The 27,455-nt window shown below is 38.3% G+C and overlaps 1 protein-coding gene across 1 annotated transcript in view; it reads left to right on the top strand.

Annotated features, from left to right (window-relative positions):
• The window catches only part of LOC126171271 (centrosomal protein of 76 kDa-like), a 146,349-nt gene that overhangs the window by 20,451 nt on the left and 98,443 nt on the right, over positions 1 to 27,455 (top strand). The window contains exons 2-3 of the mRNA XM_049920788.1: positions 19,564 to 19,774; positions 19,855 to 20,343. Of these exons, the coding sequence (XP_049776745.1) occupies positions 19,564 to 19,774; positions 19,855 to 20,343 (700 nt within the window). The remainder of the gene's footprint in view (positions 1 to 19,563; positions 19,775 to 19,854; positions 20,344 to 27,455) is intronic.

Below are 27,455 nucleotides of genomic sequence, written 5' to 3'. Positions count from 1 at the left end.
CCTTATGTACAGGAGTCATTTGCAGTTTCTTTCAGTCTCTTGCAGCTACTTCTGGGTGCCTGATTCATGATAAATGGAAGCTATGTAAGGAGTCAGTGCCACAGAGTACTCTTTGTAAAAGTGAGTTGAGATTCCATCCAGACCTAGTGACTTATTTGTTTGACCTCTTTGAGTTGCTTCTCTACATCGGGTTTGCCTATTATTGTGCTCTCCATAAGAGAGTCACTGCAGTGGTCAAACGACAGCGTGTTTGCACATGATCTCCTACATGAACGATTTTTTAAACATGAAATTTAAAATATCAGCCTTCCTTTGTCTGTCTTCTATTGTCATGCAAGACTGGCCAACAACTGACTGAACAGAAGCCTTTGACTGGCTTAGTGATTGTATGCAGGACCAGAATTTTCTGAGATTTTCGGCAAGATCTTTTTCTAAGGAATGATGGTGGAAGTTGTTGTGTGATTGGTGCATCAGTCTTTTTACGGGTGCATGAATTTCTGCTAATTTTTGCCTGCCATGATCTGCACCTTCAGTTCTAAATTGAGAGTGCAACATTCTCTGTTTCTGAGCATTTTCTGAATTTTGTTATTAAACGGCTGTGGGTTTTTTCTGTCCTAATTCCAAGTACTCTGCGCATACTTCTCCACAGTGCATTTTACAATCAGTTTAAACTTTTCCCATAATTATTTTATGTCCATTATACTGGAACTAAATTGTGTCTGTTCATCATCTAAGTGGGATGTTAACAACTTCTTATCTCCTCTTTCTAGCAAAAATACTTTACTAGCCTTCTTGATGGAGTTATTAACTTTAGTAATCATCACTGCTATGATGATCTGATCATTAATACCTCTCTCTATACTGACGGATTCTGTAGACACAATATTTTTGTTGACTGCAATGAACGCTCCCCATGCTATGGTGTCTAATCTGTCTTTTATATATATGCTCCACACCTCGCAAAATATTTTGGAGCTTTCTACTTTGGATTTCAGCCAGCTCTTGATTCTGAAAATAGTTAAGAGTTGGATAACTTTCCTGGAGGGCAATAGATTCAGGAACTTTGTTATGAGTACTTATTCTATTTGCTGTTAAAATTTTGATGGTCAAAGAGTCATTGCTTTGTACGTATTATGATTTCATGCGCTGCATGTCGACTGGTGAACATTTGTCAAGAGACATCAAACTATCCCCTAGCCTAAAAAACTCCCCTGTGCACTCTATAAGTACTCTGCTATTCAAGTAGCTGCTTCCCTTGTGTAGTCCACGTCTGACCTATCAAGCTGAGTCCTACAATTCTCCTTCTCATAATGCAGGTCCAGAAATCTGCAGGGAGACTGTCGTGGAACCAGTGGAGCCTTTGGTTGAAACTCTCCACTCAGCTTCAAACCAAACGAACCTGAGCAACTGTGGGTATGAAGCTACAAATTGTGAGCTGTGCTTGCAGCCTATGAATGAGACCAGCAATCTTCACCACTTAGCCAGTCGCCTGTACAAACTGAGAGTGGCCTGAGAACCGTAGCAACAGGCATCATTGGGCCAATGTTAGTCACAACTTGGAGATGACCGCCCGCTACACCCTCAAAAACTGCAGGCAAGGCCTTGTCCCCATCTTGGGTGACCCCCCCCCCCCCCTCCCCTCCCTCCCCCAAAGGCATACCGATTGACATTGGACTTCCTTCCTACCCTGATGCTACTTCCCTAAGGTGCACCATAATTTCCCTAACATTGGAGTTTGTGATAACTTGCAAACATTTGTCCCTGTGACCCTGCTGAAGGGGGAGCCTCCTGTACACTCACAAGATGAATGAGTGAGGCCAGACGGCCAGCCTTCATGTTGACTCTCTGCTTGAGCGACATGAACATGTTACAACTAACCACTCATCCTATGGTGAAGTCAGAGTCCGCACATTGGGTACACTGCAAGTTGTCTAGGCAGCAGAGATCATGGCCAAAAAAATAATGCCTGAGGTGTCCCATTTGATGTGCCAATTTCTTTGCCACCACTATCCCCTGGGGCAGCAGCCAGTAGCTGGCTGACTCCAACCAAAAGTATCTACAGCTGTTTGCGAACTGCAGCCAAATCCTTCTGCATCCACATACAGCTTACACAAATTCTATCCGTACTAATACTACGAATTTAGGAATTACACTATAAAATCACACAAAGGACGTCAGATATGTAACTTGCTATTAGTCTGATATGTCACCAAAGGGGACTGACACCTTACTGAGCTGTGCAGTGAGCCATTCAAAAGAAATGACAGTTATGTTATAGACTGTGCAGATCCACACTTTTCAGCAACTAAAATGCAAGACAACTACTCTTAAATACAAAAACATGTAAGGAATTTAAGAATTAAACTAAGAAAGCTCACCAGGAAAGCTAAATATTGAACTTGCTACTCTCCTGGTGTGTCACCAACGGAGGCTGGATCCTCCTGCCATGTATGTTGATAAACAACAGATTATTTGAATCTGGACTGAAAGGCTTCCTTGTGAAACATTCCTTTTTCTTCTTCAGGAGTTCCACGCAGTAGGTAGTGTCTCTCTATATAGTGTTATATGTTAAATATGTTGTTGTAGATCTTATTTTTGTTTTTTGTGAGTCCGTAATCAGTTGATGTTGTTGGAATGTTCAGTTACCCAATTATTATCATGGTCTTCAGTTCTGCTCTGGTTGATTTTGCGCTGTACAATTTTTATGCCCCTCCCCTCCCACTGACTTCCTGTCTATTAATAGACTGACAATTACTTAATGTATCAGGAAGTGTCCTGCCAACCAAGTTTTTCTTTTAGTCAAGTTGTATAATAAATTTCTTTTCTCCCTATTCAATTCAGTACCCATTCATTATTTATTGTGACTGTCCAATCTGCAGCATTCTTCTACAACACAATGATATCAAAAGCTTATATCTCCTCACATTCAAAGTGTTTATCATCCACAATTCACTTCCCTACAAGGTCACTCTCTAGATAAATGCCTTCATAAAATATTTCCTAACAAATTTATATTCAGTGATAACAGATTTCTCTTTTTGAAAAACATTTGTCTTGCTATCATCAGTGTACATTTTATATGCTGCCTACTTTGCTCAAATTGCAAATATTGTATATTACTTGTAGTGTCTAATTTTCTAATCTAAACCCTCAGTGTCACATAATTTGTTTGACTACGCTCCATTACCTAAATTTAATTGTGTTATATTAATGATACAATATCCATTGTGTTAAACCGCTTATCCATTGTGTTAAACCGCTCTTCCAAGTCCTTTACTGTCTTTGACAGGATTACTGTGCCATCAGCAAACATCAAAGTTTTTGTCTCTTCTGCTATGACATTAATTCTCTTTCAAAATTTACCCTTGGTTTCTTTTCATGCTTGCTTAACAATGGGGAGAGGCTACAATCATGTCTACCAAGTGAGGTTGCTCTGTGGTTAGAACACTGGACTCAAATTCATGAGGATGGCAGTTCGAATCCGCATCCACTCATTGAGATTTAGATTTTCCGTGATTTCCCTAAATCACTTCAGGCAAGAGCTGCGATGGTTCCTTCCAAAGGGCATGGCCAATTTCCTTCCCCAGTCTTGAAACAATGCGAGCTTGCACTCCATTTCTAATGACCTTGATGATGTCGATAGTATGTTAAGCCCCAGTCTCTTCTCAACTACTCCCCTTTCATGCCATTTGACTTTTATAATTGCAATGTCATTTCTGTACAAGTTGTAGATAATCTTTCACTCCCTATATTTGATCTGTGAGACTTTAAAAATATCAAATAGTTTATTGCAGCCAACATTGTCAAAAGCTGTCTCTAAAACAACAAATTCTACAGTGTAAACTTGTGAAACCAAAATTGTGAGACAGTGAAAAAGGAAAATGAGTCAGTATGCCATCTTAGACCACCTTCATTGAAAACGTTTGAGAATACTGGAAGGAGTGGAATGGGTCTCGTATCAGCAGTGATTTGTTCATCCTCAGTTTTACAGATGAGTGTAACCAATAGCATATTGAAATTTGTCAGGTCATATGTCCGTAGTCGTTGACTAGCTGCAGACATGGCCCAAGCATAGCTTTATCAAGATTTTAATTCTGTGCCAGAAACACTGTCATAGCCAGTAGAATTATTGTTTTTCAGTGACCTAATGAATTTTATAATCTCCTTTTAGATTACAGAATGAATTGTTACTTTGCAATGGAGTGTGCACTGATTTGTATCTTCTTGGTAGATTAAAACTGTGTTGCAGACTGGGACTCAAACCTGGAACCTTTGTCTTGCCCTAGCAGGTGCTCTAATAACTGAGCTGTCCAAGCACAACCCAGGGCCCATCCTCATAGTTTTACTTCTGGCAGTACCTCGTCTCTGTGCTTGGATAGGTCAGTCAGTAGAGCACTTGCCTGCTAAAGACAAAGGTTTCAATTCAAGTCTTTATCCAGCACACAGCTTTAACCTGCTAGGCAGTTTCAAATCAGCACACCACCACCACCAACAACAACAACAACACAGAATTATGGAGCTCAAAATCTAATCTCTTCATAGTGATATAGAAATAATGCGGAAAAAAACAAAGTGAACGTAGTTCACCGCAAAGATAGTCTACTTTGAAAGAGCTTGAGAAGGAAGATTATTGATTTCTATTGTAATTGTAATTTTATTTATTCTGTAGATCATACATTGTGTGCAGAGAAGCACATGATGATATAGGTCAAGTCAAAAATGGAGATGAGATGATACGTGGTTAAAATTATGACAATGATCTTGTAATGATACAAATATTCATATAATACATGTGTAATGCCAAGAAACAGAAAAGTGTATAGGTGGATATCTTTTGAAAAATTCAGAGTTGCACACTATTTCAAAACAAGTTCACATTATTAAGGGAAAGAAACATAATATGGAAATTCAAAAGTACCATATACATTGAAAAATCCATTACTAAAGTAAAACAGAAGAAATGTTTATGTTTCAAGATATTCATCTATACCATAACAACACTTTTGCAATAAATATCTATGGACAGGGTTTAAAATTTTGAAGTGTCTTTCGTTGTTTTAATGTTATTAGGTAGGTTATTGTAAAGTCTGTTTCCTGTTTTCAGTGGTCCATTCTGTTTTACTGTTGTGTGTGCAAGTTCAACATGTATATTGTGCTTTTTCCTTGTGTTATACAGATGGATACTCTGGTTAGTCGATGCAAGACTGTTTCAATTTTCTAAGATTTTCCCAACAAATATTATTACTTGTAAGATAGTGGAAGGATGTGAAGTTTCTTAAATAAGGGCTTGCAGGAGCTTCTTGCAGCAGATTTTCTATGCCTCTTACAATTCTCTTTTGGCAGATGCATTTCCCCAAAAGATTATGCTATATCGCAGTAAAGATTCTGCCTAGGCGAAGTATGCATTTTTTAGTGTCTCTTTCAATTTGCAACCCAAAAGAATTTTGATAGTATAACAAATGGTATTCAATTTATTTGTAATGTATTTTGCATGTTGGATCTATCTTAGATCCATATTCCAAGAAATTTTGTAAAAAAATTTCTGGTAAACAACTCTATGTCTGATATTAGTGGCCATTTATTTTGCACTGTATGTAAGTGCATTTGGAACTGTTTTTTCTGTGCTTATTACTAAATTGTTTCCAGAAAACCAGTCTTAATGTGGGTGGTATACTTTTTAATCTCATGCAGTAATTTTTCTCTGGTCCTTCCTTTTATCATCACATTTGCGTCATCTATGAATTTTATTTAATTATGGTGTAGACTGGTCGGTTCCAAGTCATTCACAAAGGGTAGAAAGAGAATTGGTCCTAGAATGGAGCCTTATGGTACACCATACTTAATGCTCTGCTTTTATGAGCAGTAGTACTGTATCTTGTTCACTTCTTGGATAGCAAGCTGAACTACTTGCTCTCTGTTTTGGAGATGTGATTTGATCCATTCATAGACTTGGCCGCTAATACCTACAGATTCAAATTTCTTAACCAAGATGTTGTGATTGATGACATCGAATATTTTAGAGAAGTCTAGAAGCATGGCTGAGATATGCTCTTTGCTGCCTATTTCATCTAAGGTTTCATTTAGGAATGCGAAAATAGCAGTCTCAGTAGATTTAGATTTTTGGAATCCATGTTGTGCATTTGAAAAGTAATTATTTTTTTCTATGAAATTGATTAGTCTCTTATAATAGAGTTTTTGAATTATTTTGGAAAAACCAGATAGTTGCGAAATAGGCCTGTAGTTTGGTACTTCTGTTTCTATCCCTTTTTTGGATAGAGATTTTACTTTTGCTATCTTTAATTTTTCTGGGAACATTCCTTCTGATAGAGAACAGTTACAAATACCGATATGTGGCCTGGCTATGAGGGGAGCACGTTTCTTTAAGATGTAGTCAGGGATATTGTCAGTATGAACAGAGAATTTGGGCTTCAGTTCTTTGATTATAGTAAGTATTTCCTTTTCATTGGTGGGGCATAGAAAAATATATTTATTATTTTGAGTACACTGTAAATTTTGATTTATAAGATGTTCAGCTATCTGTGTAAAGTAGGAATTAAATGTATTTGCAATTTTTGTAGGCTCACTTATCACAGCTGACTTCTCCATTAGGCATTTAATGTTATGGAAATCTGTCTGTTCTGCTGCAGTTTTCTTCCTTACAATATTCCATATGGCTTTCATCTTATTGATGGAATTTTTTATGTATGTGTCATTTGCCATTATTTTTTCTTGTTTGACAACATTTTTGAAGATCTTTTTATAGGTTTTGTAATAAGTATCAAATTCTGGTGACGTGAGCTGTTTGGACAATCTGTGTAGTAATCTTTCTTTCTTTGAGGATACCAGAATCCATTTATTTTTTTGTTTTCTGTGTGTATATTTTCCTCTGTGTTGAAGGGAAGCACAATTCAAAATAGTAGGAGAAATTACTGATAAAGTTATTATATTTTCCATCTGTGTGTTAGCAGTTATAAATCTCTTTCCAGTTTTATTTGCTCAAGTAATGGAGATAATGATTTATATTTTCATTACTGCATTTTCTACTGGTGGTAGTTAGGCAGCTTGGTTTCTGTACTCAGTTTTTTTGAGCTGTGTGATACCCTAAGCCTATGTTTAGTGTTTCTATTTTATAGTTCATTTCTACATTTACAAATATCTGATTAATGGTTGTAGATGAAGATTTTGTAAGATGAGTTGCTGTTTCTACAGTAGATTTCATGTTAAAGATTGCAAGAGATCCAGTAATTCATTCTTTTCTTTGGTGTCCTTTGCAAAGTGAATATTAAAATCACTCTTCTGTTTCTTTGTGTTAGCGTGTTGAGTGAATATTTCAAACTCTTTAGGAAAGTATTTGTGTCACCAGTTGGAGCTCTGTGTATAGAAATAATGGCTAGTTTAGTGTCCACTATCTCAACTCCTGGTAACACTACATCTTTTTCTGTCATTATTTCAGCAGGAAATTCTATATTTACAAAGTTTATATTATTTCTTTTGAATATACATCTGCCACCATGTGTAAGAATTTTTCTACAGAAATAACTACACAACACATAATTAGGTAGGGACACAGTTTGTACCTTGTCCTCATGAAGCCAATGTTCTGTGAGGCACAATAATGAGGTAGTTTTTAATTCATTTTCTAAGAGGATTTGGATTTCACTTATTTTACTTATTAGTGACGGCTCATTTTGATGGAAAAGAACCAAGTTCATATTTTTCTATTTTACCTGTCAGTTTAGAAATAAGATGTTACTGTGACTTATCTGTAAGTTGGCATGCTGATTTCTCTTTTTTTATTTTTTTCCTGGCTTGAAACCATAAAAATCGGTCGTTGAGTGACACAGATGTATTTTGCCTTTGGCTCCTTCTTAAGCTGTGCTGTACTGCTCCTCCAGTTGTTGTTGGTTCTGCTACTGCTACTGTTGTTGTTGTTGCTGCTACTGCTTATTATGATGGTGTTTCTGCTGTTTCACTTATTGCTGGTGTTTACTCTTCCACCACTTCTGTGCTGTTCTGTGAGTTGCTTGCATTTGGGGTGTTCACTTGTGTTAACAAAATCTCACATTTGTCTTGGAGGGTTATAGCTTTGTTGACAGCAGATTTCCCATTTGAGTCTGCAGGTAACACACCTGGAATAGCACTGCTGACTGATACGATCAGCTGAAAAAACTAATGTTTGCTGTTCCTTACTACTTATTTGGGTCTAGGTATTCATTCAAAGAATAATTTTCAAGCCTGAGCCTTATAAAGAGTAAATTTAAACAACATAAAACATGACTTACCATACCCACACTTTCCAAGAGATTCAAGGCCATTATAATTTAATTTTGTGGATACTTAATAATTTAATTTTATCAATAAATAGTAGTGTTATTAAAATATCAAGTTTTATTCAATGTACTTGTACTTTAACTAAGACTTAAAACTTTCAGTTAAGTTTATTAAATTAATTTTAGAGAATATTATGGAGTGAAAAATGTTATGTTGCATGTCGAGAAAGATATGTTGAGATGGTGTCGACATATAGAGAAATGGTGCGAAAATAGATAGATGAAACAAGAATATGTGCTTGAGGATGGGAAAGTTGGAAGGGGTCAACATCAGTGAACTTACACCAGGAAGGTAGAGAATGTTTCTAGCTAAGGACAGTTTGTGAGCATCCTAATTAATTTAACAAAAATGTATCTACTTCTGTAGTTTCAGAGTAAAAATTTGGCTCTCAAAAGGAATTTCAGGTGTTGTACTTTTGGTATTTCGCTCTGTTGACTAGTGAGTTTGCCAACCATTGGCCAAAGCTAAGCCATGTCTCCACAAAATCCTTTCTTCCATGCATGCTAGTCACCAAAGGGTTGCAGAATTTCTGTGAAGAGTGAATGGGTGAAGATGAGGTACTGTCGGAAGTAAAGTTGTGAGGGTGGGTTGTGAGTTGTGTTTGAATATCTCAGTTGATAGAAAACTTGCCAGTAAAAAACTGTTTTATTCTGCTGAGAAATTTCCTTAAGGATTGTATTTTTGAAACTAATATTTATTGAGAGTTCTACAATGTCAATCTGGCTGCAGAATGATTCTACTGCTGTCAATGTACATTTTACGTAAGGACCACGAAGATAAGCGAAAGTAGGGCGTGTATTGAGGCATATAGACAGTCATTTCCCTCGTTCTATTTGCAAGTGGAACAGGAAAGGAAATGACTAGTAGTTATACAGGGTACTTCTCTCCATGCACTGGATGGTGGCTTGCAGAGTATGTATGTAGACGTAGATGCAGATGAGTGAAGTGCTAGGATGTTTTTAGGTGCAGATTGATGATAGGAGGTTCTTGCTTAAAGAAACTGAAGATTTGCTTGATGATCGTGAATCTTCAATGTGAGGGACTACTTTGGATGCGCATCATAGTGAAGAGGATGTGAAACACGATCCGAAAGTGGGAATCCTCCAGCACTGCCTTACAGAGGACCACTGATGAGATCTAGATCGCGGTTGCTGTAGCTTTCTCCAATGAGAACTTCTGAAACTGCAGGTCTATTTCTACAGGAGAGAGCGCAGTGCTGTGAACTGTGATGAATGCAGTGTGGAGCAATGCTCAGCATTGCTGGCGGCAATGCTGCAAGTTGCCAGCTCAAATCCACTCGCCAGAAAATATTTATTATTTATTACTTTTTATTTCTAGATGTTTCTCAGCATGTATTATGTTGGTAAAGGATGCATTTTCTGGAATATTCAGTGTTTGTATAAATAGAAGCATGCTTTGTCCAGGAGGCATTTTGGTTCCGTCTGTACATTGATGTCCATAATAAACATGCTTTCAGTGTTAAGTGTTGTACTTCATTGACAACACTGCTTTCAGATTTGGACTTGTCTGTGGTTACAATATGTCAATATAAAACAATTGGCTTTTTAATTAAGAATAGTATGGCTTTGAAAAATGCAGCAAGATATGCAATTTCATTATTAATAACAATATCAGAGAGTTTTATAGAGAACAGGGAAGCAGTTATTGTATACGTTTGTTTGGAAAAGCATATGATATATTAAAATTGGATAAAATATTACAGTGTCTGTGAGATAAGGGAGAGGACTGAGAAGAAAGAAAGTTAGTTAGCAGTCTTTACATGGAGGAGAAAGTCAAGGTACAGAATGGAGATACAGTAAAAAGTGAATGGTCTGCTGCAGTGGATAGTCAGATAAAAAATGTTGTGTTTTTCTCATACCCTTTCGAACAACCACTTAGATACATTTATATAATAATTTTTTGGTGGGAATAGAGCAGTGCAAATCACTGAGAAAGATCAAAATGCATTAAATATGTTAATGGTGTAATGACTTTAATTAAACAATAGTAGCATTTATAAATACAACTCTGGGAACAAATAAATAATCACTTTCCACAGCTTAACGTTGGTCTAGGACAGAAAGAATCAACTATAAAAGTATTTTACACCTCTGTAGTGAATTGAAGATGCTAGCAGATATTGAAAATTAAAAAAAATTGAATTCATTTCTGTTTGAAAGAAGCAGTATCTACTTTATAAATGAATTTTTGAAATGCTAACTACTGTATGCAGTTGGCTTAAATTGATTACATTTTATTTTGGGCTAACACTGAACATCATGATAGAAGATCTGAACAAAACATATCAAGAGTATAGAATGAAAATTAAGAAATCAAAAGTACAGCCACTGAGATAAAACAACGGAAGGCAAATATAATAATAGGCCAGATCAAAACTTAAGAAGCAAATCAAGGCCAATAAGGGAGGAAGACAATGTTTGATCAGAGGCCTTTGAAACATTGGCTAGTTATGGAGAAAATTGGAAGAGATAGGCTGGACAAAATGAGATAAGAATGAGGAAGTACTAAAACAGGTTGCTACATCCTCCTCACACCTGGAATATTAATGTGGTACACTCCTGCAAATTTAAAGTATCTTGTGCCAGGAAGACAGAGCTCTACCTAATTCAGAAGACAAGTTGCAGTCAAAGAGCTGAAATTTAATTACCATCAGTCCTGTAAATTCCTCTGGCCTGTCATTAAAAATATCAAACATATGCACATCGATCATAGAAAACCACTCAAAGAATAAACTTAAAAAAAAAGTTGGAACATTATTAGACAAGGAACAAACAAAACAGTAGTGTAACTGAAATTGAACCCTTAAAAAAAAATAAAAAAAACTGAAATACAAATGATGACACTGGGATGTCTTTGGTCATGAAATCAAAAGATTACTTCCTCATAGCTAAAGCAAACATTGCGTCTACTAAAAGCCAAATCCTTATGCATTAGATTTACTTTGGCAGACACTGCAGGGCTCTCAACAGACATTGGTCTCAAAAATACAATCCTTAAAGAAAACTTTCCTGACAGAATAAAAATGTTTACCAGACTGGGACCTGAACATGGGACTTTTGTCTTCACTGCCAAGTGCTCTACTGGCTGAGTACACAGGGATGACGCAGACAACCTCTCTGGAATTTTGCGTTCGTGACTGAAGGGTCAAAATACTCAACTTTGTATGTGATGTCCAGTGAGTGAAGAATGTGCCATGGCCCAAAGTGGTGTTGCAGTAACTTTTCCAATACTCTTACTTCTGCACAGGTGCAAAAATCTACACCAAGTCTTCCAGAATGTATCTCACTGACTGGTGTTTGCATTAGAGTGTTCTCGGTCCGTTTCATTGTCATCCAGTCAGTTGTCTTGCTTCTTTGGTCCTGGTGATGAGGTGTTTTATGTAATTATTTTGAGTATCATTCAGTTGATACAGGGAATGGTGTATCAGTTTTTATTTCACCCTTGTGATCATGAAATAGAAACGACAGTGTGAAGCCTGTAGTGTCTTACTTTGCAGTGTTATATGTGAGTGTCACAATGGGTCGTATTGTATCCCCATCTCTTGTTTGACCTCAACATACATCTAAAGCATGCCTGCCAACATCTTATTAAAGCATTCTGTGACACCATTCTACTGTGGGTGATATAGTAATTGGAAGTTACCTCTGAGACTCTTCTTGGCTGGAAAACGTGTTCAAAATCAAATATCATCACATTGTGTGCCCTGAGCTTCAAGAATGATGTCTTCTACAAGGAAGTGGCAATTTCTGGAGCTTCAGCAGTGGGCACAACTTAAGTGCAGCTTAGCAGGTAAGGTAGTTAGTGCAGACTGTTATACATCAATTTCTGTTTGTCAATATTGGGAACCTCTCCAAGAAGTTGATTCTGATCTGGTGGAATGGCGCTTCTACAAGCTGAATTGGTATGAGATATCTTGGAGGTAATTACGACTGGTGCTTCAGTCACTGGCATTGTGTACAGTGGCTTGTATGGTGTGTAACAGGTTGGTGGATACCTGACCAGTGACACCTGAGTCAGAATCTGATTCTGTGAAGTCTTCACAAACCCCAGATGATCAGATGATGCATCATTCTGGAAATACTTCAAGATAGCTGGCCGTAGGTGAGCTGGGATGATGAACAACCGTTTTGGCTCCAGTGGATTGTAGTTATTCTTATACAATGTTCCATTTATTACTTCAGACTCTCCTATGGTCAGTTACTCTTCTTTCAAGGTTTATGTGGTTTTCAGCAGTGACGAATTTTGCCTCTGTTCAGCCACAAATTTATTTAATGCACCAATGATTGAGAGTTCATCCAAGCTACTGTATTCCATCAGAGGATTCCTTGAAAGGCATTCGGTGTCCTCGTGTTTGCGTCCCCTTTTAAAAAAAAATGTGATGTCATACTCCTCGAGCCTCAGTGTCCATCTCGCCAGCTGACTTGATAGATAGCCAGCATAGAGAATGGTGGTCCATCACAATAATGCATGGTTTGCTAAATAAATAGATCCAGAACTTCTTAATGGCCCAAACAATTGCAAGCCACTCTTTCTTGGTTGTTGAGTATTTCATCTTGGACTTGGAGAGTACATTAGAAGCATAAACCAACACCTTTTCAGCAACTTCTCAGTGTGCTCCGGAATTGCACCTATCCCATAACTGCTAGTCTTGATGTGATGTTCTGTATCAGAATTTTTGTAATACAGTGTACAACTGGAGATGAATATAGTTCACATTAAGGACAAGGGAAGATCTTTCTTGCATGTCATTCAAGAAAAATTTGCCATCTTCCTACAGTAGTTCCTGCAAAGGAGTTGTGTTGGTACAGAAGTCCTTTATAAATTGCCAGTAATGTGAGCACACTTCAAGAAAATTCATAACATCATGAATGTGTCAAGAAGTCAGAAACTCTATGACTGCTCTCATTTTCTGTGGATTGTAATAGATTCCAGTGCCATTAATTAGGTGCCCAAAGACTTTTATTTCTTGGGTTACAAAGACTCACTTCTTAAGATTAAGGTAGAAGCCTGAGGTTTAAACATGCTTTAGCAATGTTATCAAGTTGCTTAGATATGCTTCAGATGCCTTCCAAAAATGATACTGTCATCCAGATAGCAAAAACACATTGTCCATTCAGTGTCCAAGCAGGTTGTTTGTCGTATGCCCAGAGGTGTTTGGAGAATTAAACACTCAAAATTACACTCCTGGAAATGGAAAAAAGAACACATTGACACCGGTGTGTCAGACCCACCATACTTGCTCCGGACACTGCGAGAGGGCTGTACAAGCAATGATCACACGCACGGCACAGCGGACACACCAGGAACCGCGGTGTTGGCCGTCGAATGGCGCTAGCTGCGCAGCATTTGTGCACCGCCGCCGTCAGTGTCAGCCAGTTTGCCGTGGCATACGGAGCTCCATCGCAGTCTTTAACACTGATAGCATGCCGCGACAGCGTGGACGTGAACCGTATGTGCAGCTGACGGACTTTGAGCGAGGGCGTATAGTGGGCATGCGGGAGGCCGGGTGGACGTACCGCCAAATTGCTCAACACGTGGGGCGTGAGGTCTCCACAGTACATCGATGTTGTCGCCAGTGGTCGGTGGAAGGTGCACGTGCCCGTCGACCTGGGACCGGACCGCAGCGACGCACGGATGCACGCCAAGACCGTAGGATCCTACGCAGTGCCGTAGGGGACCGCACCGCCACTTCCCAGCAAATTAGGGACACTGTTGCTCCTGGGGTACCGGCGAGGACCATTCGCAACCGTCTCCATGAAGCTGGGCTACGGTCCCGCACACCGTTAGGCCGTCTTCCGCTCACGCCCCAACATCGTGCAGCCCGCCTCCAGTGGTGTCGCGACAGGCGTGAATGGAGGGACGAATGGAGACGTGTCGTCTTCAGCGATGAGAGTCGCTTCTGCCTTGGTGCCAATGATGGTCGTATGCGTGTTTGGCGCCGTGCAGGTGAGCGCCACAATCAGGACTGCATACGACCGAGGCACACAGGGCCAACACCCAGCATCATGGTGTGGGGAGCGATCTCCTACACTGGCCGTACACCACTGGTGATCGTCGAGGTGACACTGAATAGTGCACGGTACATCCAAACCGTCATCGAACCCATCGTTCTACCATTCCTAGACCGGCAAGGGAACTTGCTGTTCCAACAGGACAATGCACGTCCGCATGTATCCAGTGCCACCCAACGTGCTCTAGAAGGTGTAAGTCAACTACCCTGGCCAGCAAGATCTCCGGATCTGTCCCCCATTGAGCATGTTTGGGACTGGATGAAGCGTCGTCTCACGCGGTCTGCATGTCCAGCACGAACGCTGGTCCAACTGAGGCGCCAGGTGGAAATGGCATGGCAAGCCGTTCCACAGGACTACATCCAGCATCTCTACGATCGTCTCCATGGGAGAATAGCAGCCTGCATTGCTGCGAAAGGTGGATATACACTGTACTAGTGCCGACATTGTGCATGCTCTGTTGCCTGTGTCTATGTGCCTGTGGTTCTGTCAGTGTGATCATGTGATGTATCTGACCCCAGGAATGTGTCAATAAAGTTTCCCCTTCCTGGGACAATGAATTCACGGTGTTCTTATTTCAATTTCCAGGAGTGTACATAACTTTGAATTCATAGAGGCCATTAGGTGTTAGGAAGGCAGTCTTTACCAGTCAACAATGATTTGCCAGTTGAGAAATAGTTTGCGCCTTAGTCTAGAGTGTCATCAATGCATGATGCTGGTTGGACATATTTTTTGTGGGTTTTTTCCCTGTCATTGTAAGTCTACCCAGAAATGCTATTTGCCATCCTCCCCCTTTACATGGCCCACAGGAAAAAAGCCAAGGACTCTCTGAAGGTTCCGTGATGTCATCTTGCAGCATTATCTCTTCTTCCTCCCAAATTATGCATCATTCAGTTTGTGACACTGGCTGAATTGGTGGATGATCCCTAGTGCTGATACAAAGTTTTACTGTGGGTCAGTTGGTCAGTCATTTCTTCATGGTGAATTTGAAAGCATCTGAAAATTGTCACAGAATGGCTAACTCTCACCAATGTTGTTCCTCGGTCAGGCCAGATTCTATTGGCCTTGTCCAATCCAAGCTTGTACTTCTTCTCAAATGACCCCATCGCTGATGAGAAGTTCAAACTTAATCTATCTTCCTTCCGTCAGTAGCTATGTCTCTTTGTGTTTCCTTTGTCTTGTGCAGGTCTTCAGTGTCCTATTTCTGACTGTCCACCATTTCTTCTTGGCCTCCTTAGTGCCAGTTACTATTCTGCTTATATTTCTTTTCTTGCTTTCAGTCACTCTCTCTCTAGGTTTCTTTGGCATAAATTTGTACTTTACATGTTTTTATAGTTTCTCTATTCCTTATCATAATTCCCATCCACTTTCTTTTTCTTTTGTCTCTTTCCCTCCTAAGTTTATTGTGTAGTCTCTTTCCTTGAAGTCAGGTATTCATCAGAGATAAGGGTATCATCAGGATTGCCCCGGGATGTGTGATAGGACTCCTCTTATTATCTGTATACATAAATGATCTGACATACAGGGTGTGCAGAAATCTACAGCTATTTGCTGATGATGTTGTGATGTATAGGAAGGTATCATTATTGAGTGACTGTAGTGGACACAAGAGGACTTTGACAAAATTTCTGTTTGGAATGATAAGTGTCAGCTTGCTCTAAATGTAGAAAAGTGTAAGTTAATGCAGCTGAGTAGGAAAAACAATCCCATAATGTTTGAACACAGCATAAGTAGTGTGCTGCTTGACAAAGTTGCATCAGTTATAAACCCAGGTGTAATGTTGCAAAACAGTATGAAATGGAACAAGGACATAAGGATGGTGATAGGGAAGGTGAATAGTCAATTTCAGTTTATTGAGAGAATTTTAGGAAAGTTACTCATTTATAAGGTGAACAATGTATAAAACACTAGTGTGACCTATTCTTGATTACTGCTCAAGTGTTTTGGATCCACACGAGGTCAAACTGAAGGAAGACATCAAAGTAGTTCAAAGGTATGCTGCTAGATTTATTACTGGTAGGTTCAATGAGCGTGCAAGTATTCTGGAGATGCTTTGTTTACTCAAATGGGAATCCATGGAGGGAAGGTGGCATTCTTATTGAGTAAGTTAAGAGAACTGCCATTTGAGGCTGATGGCAGAACAATTCTACTGCTACCAGTGTACATTTTGCACAAGGACCATAAGGATAAGGTAAGGAAAATTAGGGTGTGTACAGAGGCACATAGAGAGTCGTTTTTAGTTCACTCCATTTGTAAGTGGAAAGGGTAAGGAAATCACAGGTAGTGGTACAAGGTACTCTCCACCGTGCACCATTTGGTGGCTTGAGAAATGTAGATGTATATGTTCTTCTTGTTATTTCATTTCTCTCACTACCATATTATGATCTGAAATTATATCTGATCTTGAGTATATGATTTTTGAATTCTGTAGCCAACTTGAAGTGTGACATTAGTTTGCGACAACTTTTATTCAATAATTGTATTTCCTATAACTATGGTAGTGTTTTTTGCAAAAGTTAATTAAACGCCATAGTTTATCCCCTATTCTCTCATTATTGATTCATACATTTTGAGTAACTCCATACTACTTTTTGAACAACACAGGAAAAGAGAGATTGCTATTTGCCGTAAAGAAGACACGTTAAGCTGCAGACAAGCGCAATTTAAAAGATACATAAAACTTTTGACCACACCAAAAGAGAAACCCACACAAGCAAGCACACCTCATGTGCACATGACTGCCAACTCCAGCATCTTGGGCTAGAATGGTGATGGTGGTGATGATGATGATGATGATGATGATGATGATGATGATGACAATGATGATGATGATGATGATGTTTGGTTTCTGGGGTGCTCAACTGTGTGGTTATCAGTGCCCATACAAAGTCCCAATCTTTACACAGTCCAGTCTACCCACTTTCACGAATGATGATGAAATGGTGAGGACAACACAAACACCCAGTCCCCAGGCAGACGGTAATTGAATCCGGCATACCACATCCAAAGGCAGCAATGCTAGCCACTGGACCATGAACTGCAGACTCAGGCTTGAATGCCAAACCACTTTTTGGATTTTCTGATTTTTCCTACTTGTAGCAATGTTAAGTCATTTCATGTTGTTATTATATCTTATTTTGTTGTCCTATCCCTTTTCTTAAAGTTTTCTTTCTTGCATGATGAGAATTGTGGTTTGTATATTGTGTTTCTGGAGTGCCAACAGAGGAGATGGTCAAGATTGTTTTACAAGCAATTCCATCATTATATAGGGGATAATAGTGTGGTATCTTTCTGTTGCTTTGCCCGTAGGCAGAAGGTGCCCAACTTCTATTCGCTATCTAGCATCTGCTGGAGTACAGATGAAGGAGTGAGTAAAAGGGGTGGGGGTATAGGGGGGGGGGGGGGGGTGTGTGTGTGGAAATTCTCTTCCTCCTTTACCTTTAGAGCCATCGATCATCTATGTATGTATTCCGAGGCTATCAGGTGGGTCAACTGAAACTTTTCTGTGTCTCATAAAATTAGGTTGCTACTTTTCCCTTTTCTCATCTAGGCCTTGGTGTGTAGGTTGAGATTATTAATTTTGTGATAAGGTTTACTAATTAGTCATGATTCAAGGTAGAGTGGGTACTACTGTATCATTTTATGAAGTCTGGATCATATTATTTGTGTTGTATGTGGAGTGAAGCCCTGATGGTACTGGTTAACTGCAGGTAACATTTCTCTGTAGTTATATATTAATAATATGCTCACATTGAATCTGTCTTGATTCAGGTTGTGGCAATTGAGTATTTGTGAAACTGAAAGTTGTGGTGTATCTAAAAAAAAAAAAAAAAAAAAAGTTGTACTGTCAGTCTCTAGTGCAGAATGTGATGTGAGTTTGTCTTTTGTGATGATTTTAGCATTTTTTGAATCAAATATATTTTCAAATATATTATCATTAAGACAGAAACCTTGCTGTTTCATGGGGAACTCTCCTGTATCATGGATTTATTTGCAATTTCTGTAGGTGTTGAGTTTGTGGTTGGGTGGTTCTGTGATTCAATGTCATGTTATAAGTCCAGAGGTCTGGGATTTGTCACTGATTGGCCCTGGAATTTTCTTTTGGCAATATCTTCTGTAGACAGCAATTGTGAAATTGTAGAACAGTTCAGATTCAACATTAAACTGTGCCTGTCCGTAGTAGCTTGATTAACCCAATCCAGTAGTCAGCAGAAGGCAACCAAATGAAACATTCTTTGTAAACTGCTGCCATGTAAAAACCTACATTTGGATTAAATATTTTAAGGAGTGAGGATAATAATATGAATATTTAGAGAGCAGATGGTTGGTCAGTATCAAACAGAATATATTAACAGTCTGGTGCATGTCTGCAGTCTATATAAGGGGATGCAACACTAGTAGATCTTCTCTTGTTTTTGCACCAGGGACATTTATTCCCACAGCCAAGCAGTTTTCCTGCTTAGCATGGACATTTTAAGTGCATCTTACATTGCCATGAGTTGAGGAAAGAACAGCCTCCTGCTGGACAGTTATCAAAAAATGTCTTGGTGAACACTGTGTTAAAAGAGAGTGTGTAAGGTCATGTGACAAGATCTGAAACTGTGTTTGTATGATCAACATAGTGTGAAAAACTGTAGCATGACTTGCTTTGAATTATGCCTTATAGACAAAATCACTGTTTGAGAACACACAATCCAGCTGCTTGTTGAGAATAATTGCAAATCATTTGGTGATATGAATGATGACAAATTGCTGAGCATGCTGCTTCTCCATAAACAATATCTCATCCAGCAAATCTTGATAGATGTTAAATATTTTGCTGTTATTTTTCATGAAATCTGTTGAATAGTGTCACAAGTCACCTGCTTCTGTTATGTAAATTACAATTTCTGAAGAGATGAAACACTTTAATAATTTGGGCAGAGACATGGCAGTCTTCATGGACCATCCAGTGGAAACAAGAAGAAAATAGTATTTGTAATTATTCTTTTACTGGTGCGATGTGATAGCATAAAATTTTTTTAAAAATCTTGTTTACATAAAAGCTTTCAGTGTAAAAATTCTCTCTTCCTGCCTCACAAAAAGTCATTCATTTTGCTTTATACTCTTTATATTATGCTGAATGCTGTCTACTTTCCTGCCATTTGAGAACAAACAGATAATTTTAAATGATCTAACTGTATAATTTATCTTTTTTGTGTAGGCTGGCATAAAAACTCATGTTCGAGAACTTATCAATAAATTAGGTGAGCAGAGTGTGGACTCAAACAGAGAATTAGTTGCTCAAAAAATTTTGAATGCTTTACAAGGGAAAGGTATTCTGGATGATGTCATCAAAACATTCAGTAGTAAGAAACCTGAAAATTTTGCAGGTGGATCAAGGAAGAAGGAAACCAGAGAACATGATGTTAATGGTAAAATAACACCACAAGAGAATAGAAATCTAAGTTAAAAAAGGGAAAATACAAACTTACATATATTTATCCATTTCTAGGCACATTCGTCCTGGGTGTGAAACAGTACGCACTGCCAACAAGAAAATTTCATGAATCACCATCAAACAGGGAAGTCACAAGCAGCCCTGCAGACAATCCATCTGACAGACTGGGTCAGTTCAGAACACAGTTAGAAATTGAAGTTAGAAGTGGAAAAGCATTCATTGACTTCTTGTTGGAAGAACAGCTGTCCTTGAATAGCAGTGATTCTTGGCTCAACATTTTCTTTTATTTCCGGGGTCAGAGGCGTTGGGTTAAGCCCACAATATGTGCTTGTGAACCCCAGTTCAGTGGAAATTTCACATTTGAACTTAATGTGCCACACATAGGACAACTCTTGGCAATTTCTGATCCAATCCATATTGTTCTTCAGAAGGTATCATCATCTGGTGAGAAACGACTTCTGTCTTCTCACTTCATGGATTGGAGAGAGATCCTTGTTTGTTCTCAGTCACAGAAATGTTTCATGGTGGAGTTTCTGGGAGTTGGTGAGTTTTAAAAATTAATTTGCCCTTCTATTTTATATAATTGTAGTTTTGAAGGATGCTATTGGTGTGATACTTTGGTTTAGTTGTTTTTCTGTGTTTCACAAGACTTGACACAGCATGAAATTGTCAGCTTGCTTGTAGTTATTACTGATGTTCATGACTGAAGTTTACTGTGATTTCCATAGATATATTTCAAGAATGAGTGTCCATTTGAGGAGTTCCTGTTGTTTTCTTGTTAGTCAGAAACAATTGGAGAAAAAATTAACCTATTGGATTGTTATCAATAATATCTTAGTTTATTAGTAGTGAAACTAAACAGCATTGCATATCCTCCTAGCTAGTTAATTGTTTATTGTTAATTATTTATTCTTACTATAATCTTCTGTGATGTTGTTAGACATGTCAGCTTCATCTAAAAAGAATTAAACATTAATTAATTCATGCATACAGGCATGTTTACCTACAGGCCTAATTTTACTTGGATTTGTATATTGTGTACAATACTCATTTTTAAAACAAGTAAACTGATTATCCTGAAAGTAATACTGATGTGTTGGCAGATGTGCCAACACCTTGTAGTTAGAGGAGGCCGAAATGCACGCGTCAACTCACGCAGGTGCTTAGGTCTGAAACAGGATACGTAATGAATGCTATAAAGACAAGTACGTAGCTGCTGGAATACTTAACTTTAATCCATCATTTGTATACAGCATTCTTGATGATACAAGTGAGACTCTCTCTAGATATGGTTAATGGCGCCTTGCTAGGTCGTAGCCATGGACTTAGCTGAAGGCTATTCTAACTGTCTCTCGGCAAATGAGAGAAAGGCTTCGTCAGTGTAGTCACTAGCAAAGTCGTCATACAACTGGGGCGAGTGCTAGTAAGTCTCTCTAGACCTGCCGTGTGGTGGCGCTCAGTCTGCAATTACTGACAGTGGCGACACGCGGGTCCGACATGTACTAATGGACCGCGGCCGATTTAAAGCTACCACCTAGCAAATGTGGTGTCTGGCGGTGACACCACAAATACTATGCCATATATTCTTACTTATTTATTAGCCATTACTAACACTGTACATTTAGCATACATCCATTTGGCTGACATCAGGAATATGATAAAACTTCTGCCTTTCTATTATACCATAGATTTTTTGGAAAACTGAACCAGCATCCTCCATAATTAGGAAAATATTGAGCTCAGTAAGTTGGAAAGCAGGTATTTTTAAAGAATATAGTTGGATAACAGAGGTGTTTTGCTACAAGAGCTATTCGGTAAAAAAAAAAAAAAAAAACAAGTTTTTTAAAAGAATTTATTATGAGAATGTAATACAGCCATATTTATTTTTCATTGTAATTCCCCTCAAGTTGTAAGCAATTATTTCAGTGCTGGACAAGCTTCTCAGTTCCACATGCAAAGAACAACTGGGGTATGAGCGTAACTAGTTACGCACAGCTGCCTACGCTTCCTCATCATCAGCAACTCTTGAGCCCCTGAGAGCTTCTTTCTTTTGATTAAAAATGCACCCAGCTTTCATCTAACACTACAATATGATAAAGAAAGGTTTTCCCTTCAGCCTCATACTGTTGCAGAAACTCCCTGCATACATACAGGCAACTTTCTTTAATTTCTGGTGTCAAATGTTTTGGGGCCACCTCACACACACACTTTCTTGACCATCAGTAGGTCATGAACCATATACTGGGGTGATCTGACACTAATGTTCATTGTTTCTGCAATGTCACTCACCATAATATGCCTGTTTATATGTATCAGCTCATCAACTCTCACAATGTCATTCACTGTGACTACACAGACAGAGTGTCTTGATTGTGGTGAATCTTCAACAATTGTTACACCCAGTTTGAAGTTATCTGTCCATCCATACACTTGTGATTGCCTGAAACAATTTGCACCATATTGCACTACCATCCAATAGGAAATTTTGATTGGTTTTAACCCTTCAGCTAACAGAAACCTAATGATGCTCTGCCATTCCACATTCCTGCAAAACCTGCATGGGTGCCACCATTTGTTTCATTGATTCCCAGCATCCAGTTCTTGAGGCAGGTGTGCTGAGCCCATAGTTCTAGGACACCACTGAAAAATAACAAAGGAAAACAGACTTTGTTAAAGTTTTGTATTTTTTATACAACTTTTCCAGTTATTTATTGAATGGACCTTGTATATGTTGCATTTTTATTAACCCCTGTTATGTGTAAGCAAGTAACCCTTAGCTATGTACTATGTTTTAATGACATTTTTATATATGTTAATTTCAGATTGTCTTTCTAATCTTTAATTTTTTGTAAAATTTTATGTTTTGGAATTCATTATCTTCTTGTAATACAGGTCCACAGTCGCAATAAATTATTAAAATGATGTGATATTCACTTTTAGCTCAAACCGTTTTATTATGCTGTTACAGTTATTTCTTTTGTGCCACTTTCAAGTGTAAGGTTTGACATCATATTGAGGATTAGAAATAGATAAAAAATACGTTCTTTTCAGGTTGGGGTTGCATCACTCCTGATGCTGATGTAGGTAGTACCATCAAGAATGACACAACCCTTAAGTATTTTTAACATATTTGTATGCCGTAATATGACCTTAAATCTTATTCTAAAAATGACATGAAAACCAAAATTGTAATAGTGCAATAAAATGGCTGCAGTTAATTTTCAGGAGCTGGTGCCCCACAGCTCATGTTGTTGTGGTCTTCAGTCCAAAGACTGGTTTGTTGGAGCTCTCTGTGCTACTTTATCCTGTGCAAGCCTCTTCCTCTCTGAGTAACTACTGCAATCTAATTCATTCCGAACCTGCTTAGTGTATTCATCTCTCGGTCTCACTCTATGATTTTTACCCTCCATGCTTCCCTCCAATACTAAATTGGTGATCCCTTGATGCCTCAGAATGTATCTTACCAGCTGATCTCTTCTTCTAGTCAAGTTGTGACACAAATTCCTTTTCTCCCCAATTCTATCCAGTACCTCCCTTTAGATACACGATCTACCCCTCTAATCTTCAGCATTCTTCTGTAGCACCAAATTTCAAAAAGCTTTTATTCTCTTCTTGTCTAAACCATTTAGCATCCATGTTTCGCTTCCATACATGGCTACACTCCATACAAATACTTTCAGAAAAGATTACCTGACACTTAAATCTACACTCGATATTAACAAATTTCTCTTCTTCAGAAACGCTTTCCTTGCCACAGCTGGTCTGCATTTTATATTCTCTCTATTTTGGCCGTCATCAGTTATTTTACTGCCCAAATACCAAAACTCGTCTACCGCTTTAAGCATCTCATTTCTTAATCTAATTTACTGAGCATCACCTAATTTAAGTTGATTACATTCCAATATCGTCATTTTGCTTTTGTTGTTCATTTTATATCCTTCCTTCAAGACACTGTCCATTCTGTTCAACTGGTCCTCCAAGTCATTTGCCGTCTCTGACAGAATTACGTTGTCATCGGCAGACCTCAAGGTTTTTATTTCTTCTCCACAGATTTTAATTCCAACCCCAAATTTTTCTTTTGGTTCCTTTACTGCTTGCTGAATATACAGTTTGAATAACATCAGGGTTAGGCTACAACCCTGTATCTCTCCCTTCTCAACCATTGTTTCTGTTTTGTACCCCTTGCCTCTTATAACTGCCATTTTGGAACTGGAATTATTATATTCTTCTTGAAGCCTTGAGGGTATTTAGCTTGTCACGTACATCTTGCTCACCATATGGAGGAGTGTTATCATGGCTTGGCTCTCCCAATGCTATCAGTAGCTCTAACGGAATGTTGCCTACTCCTGGGGCATTGTTTCAACTTAAGTCTTTCAGTGCTCTGTCAAATTCTTCACGCAGTATCATATCTCCCATCTCATCTTCATCTACATCATCTTCCATTTCCACAATATTGCTCCCAAGTACATTGCCCACGTATAGACTCTCTGTATACTCATTCCAACTTTCTGCTTTCCCTTCTTGGCTTAGAACTGGTTTCCCAGCTGAGCTCTTGATATTCACACAGGCAATTCTCTTTTCTCCAAAGATCTCTTTAATTTTCCTGTAGTCTTACCCCTAGTGATATATACTTCTACATCCTAACATTTGTCGTCTAGCCATTCCTGCTTAGCCATTTTGCATTTCCTGTCGGTCTCATTTTTGAGACATTTGTATTTCTTTTTGCCTGCTTAATTTACTGCATTTTTATGTTTTCTCCTTTCATCAATTAAATTCAATATCTCTTGTGTTACCCAAGGATTCCTTGTCTTTTTACCTGCTTGATCCTCTGCTGCCTTCACTATTTCATCTCTCTGACCTACCCATTCTTCTTCTACTGTGTTCCTTTCCCCTGCTCTTGTTAGTCATTCTGTTATGCTCCCTCTAAAACTCTACAGCCGGTTGGTGTGGCCAAGCGGTTGTAGGTGCTTCAGTCTGGAACCGCGCGACCGCTATGGTCGCAGGTTCGAATCCTGCCTCGGGCATGGATGTGTGTGATGTCCTTAGGTTAGTTAGGTTTAACTAGTTCTAAGTTCTAGGGCACTGATGACCTGAGATGTTAAGTCCCATAGTGCTCAGAGCCATTTGAACTCTCTACAACCTCTGCTTCTTTCAGGTTATCCAGGTCCCGTTTTCTTAAATTTCTATCTTTCTGCAGTTTCTTCATGCAATAGATTGTGGTCAGAGTTCACATCTGTCCCTGGAAATGTCTTACAATTTAAAATCTGTTTCCTAAATCTCTGTCTCACCATTATATAATCTGTTTGAAACATTCTGGTGCCCTCAGGCCTCTTCCATCTATACAACCTTCTTTTATGATTCTTAAACCAAGTGTTAGCTATGGTTAAGTTATGCTCTTTGCAGAATTCTCCCAGGCAGATTCCTCTTTCATTTCTTACCCCTGTTCCACATTCACATACTACTTTTCTCTCTTCTTTTTCCTAGGGTCAAATTCCAGTCCCCCATGACTATTACATTTTCGTTTCCCTTCATTATCTGTATAAGTTCTTTTATCTCATCATACATTTCTTCAATCTCTTCATCGTCTGTGGAGCTAGTTGGTATATAAACTTGTACTATTGTGGTAGGCCTGGGCTACAATATTGCATTCACTATGCTGTTCATAGTAGCTTATTTGCATTTCTATTTCTTATTCATTGTTAAACCTGCTCCTGCATTACTCATATTTGATTTTGTATTTATAATCTTCTATTTACCTGACCTCCTGCCTGCTCCTCCTGCCACCAAACTTCACTAATGCCAACTATATCTAACTTAAACCTATCCATTTCCCTTTTTAAATTTTCTAACCTACCTGGCCAATTAAGGGATCTGATATTCCATGGTCCGATCTGTAGGATGCCAATTTTGTTTCTCCTGATAACAATGTCCTCCTGAGGAGTCCCTGCCTGGGGATCTAAATGGGGGCTATTTTACCTCTGGAATATTTTACCCAAGAGGACACCATGATCATTTAACCATGCTGTAAAGCTGCATTCCCTCAGGAAACATTACAGCTGTAGTTCCCTCTTGCTCTCAGCCATTCACAGTACCAGTTCAGCAATGCTGTTTTGGTTTATGTGTTCCAAGGCCAGTTCAGTCAGTCATCCAGATTGTTGCCCTTTCAACTACTAGATTTTTGCCCTTGCAACTACTGAAAAGGCTGCTGATCCTCTTCAGAAACTACATGTTTGTCTGGTCTCTCAATAGATACTGATCCATTGTGGTTGCGTGTACGGTACGGCTATCTGTATAGCTGAGGCATGCAAGCCTCCCCGACAATGACAAGGTCCATGGTTAATAAAATCTTATTCTAAAAAATGTCATGAAAACCAAAATTATAACAGTGCAATAAAACAGCTATAGTTAATTTTCAGAAGGTGGTGCCCTACAGCTCATACATATTTGAAAATGTCATATTACTGTACTCAGTTGCTCATAAAATTCTTTATTTTCACAACCAAGTTCACAGAAGTACTCACAGTTTGATTTTAGGTGAAATATAAAATCATTGTTGTCATATGACAAAACTGTGAATTAGACACTGTTATCATATCATAGCATAAACTACATCGTCAAGCTGTAAAAAATGTACTAGATAGTGTAGCCATTCATGTTATAACTGTAATCGGTGTTAACATTATGAACAGATCCGTACCATATCTGAATGCGATCACATCATTAATGCCGATTATAGTTATAACATGAATGAGTACGCTGCCAATTTTACAAATTGATGATGTAATTTATATTATATTATAACAACAGAGTTTAATTCATGATTTTATCATTTGACAATAATGTTTTTCTATTTCTCCTAACATGAGGCTATGAATACTTTTGATTTGATTTGATCTGATTTATTATTGGTCCTGTAGATCATACAATTTGTACAGCAAAGCACATCATGATATAGGACAAGTCAATTTGAAAAATTATGTTAAGATGGTGTATGACAAGAGATGACAGTAGTGGTACATAACTCACATAGCAGAATACATACAGGATATATAGATAAAATATAAAAAAGGTGGTGTGTGATGAGAGAGGACAGTGGTGCATACTGCACATAGCAGAATACATATAAGAGATACAGACAGACTATGAGTAACAAACAATAATTAAATTATCTTACTAAGTAGAAATATCTACAAGTGAATATACAACTTATTACAAGTAGCCTAATTAAAATATTGTGGTACATAGTTCACATAGCAGAATACATATGTAAGATACAGACAGAATATGAGTAACAAACAATAATTAAATTATCTTACTAAGTAGAAATATCTACAAGTGAATATACAGCTATTACAAGTAGCCTAATTAAAATATTGTGGTACATAGTTCACATAGCAGAATACATAGGCCTATATGAGATACAGACAGAATATAGATAAGATACAATAATTAAATTATCTCACTAAGTAGAAACATGAACCTGAGGTGCTCAGTTGACCTAAATTGGTTGTGTAAATGAAGTATTTTACCTGCAGCTCAAGGTGGTAATATGACATTTTTCAGGCTATAATTTGTGTGAAAATGATGTCATTTATAAAGTATTTTTGAGTTGCTATGCATAAGTACCATGACAAGATTTTCATAATTCTGTGCTT

This window comes from Schistocerca cancellata, chromosome 1 (genome assembly GCF_023864275.1).
Source record: "Schistocerca cancellata isolate TAMUIC-IGC-003103 chromosome 1, iqSchCanc2.1, whole genome shotgun sequence".
Lineage (NCBI taxonomy): Eukaryota > Metazoa > Arthropoda > Insecta > Orthoptera > Acrididae > Schistocerca > Schistocerca cancellata.
Note: the sequence above shows the minus strand (reverse complement) of the source record. Positions and strands in the feature narration are given on the sequence as shown.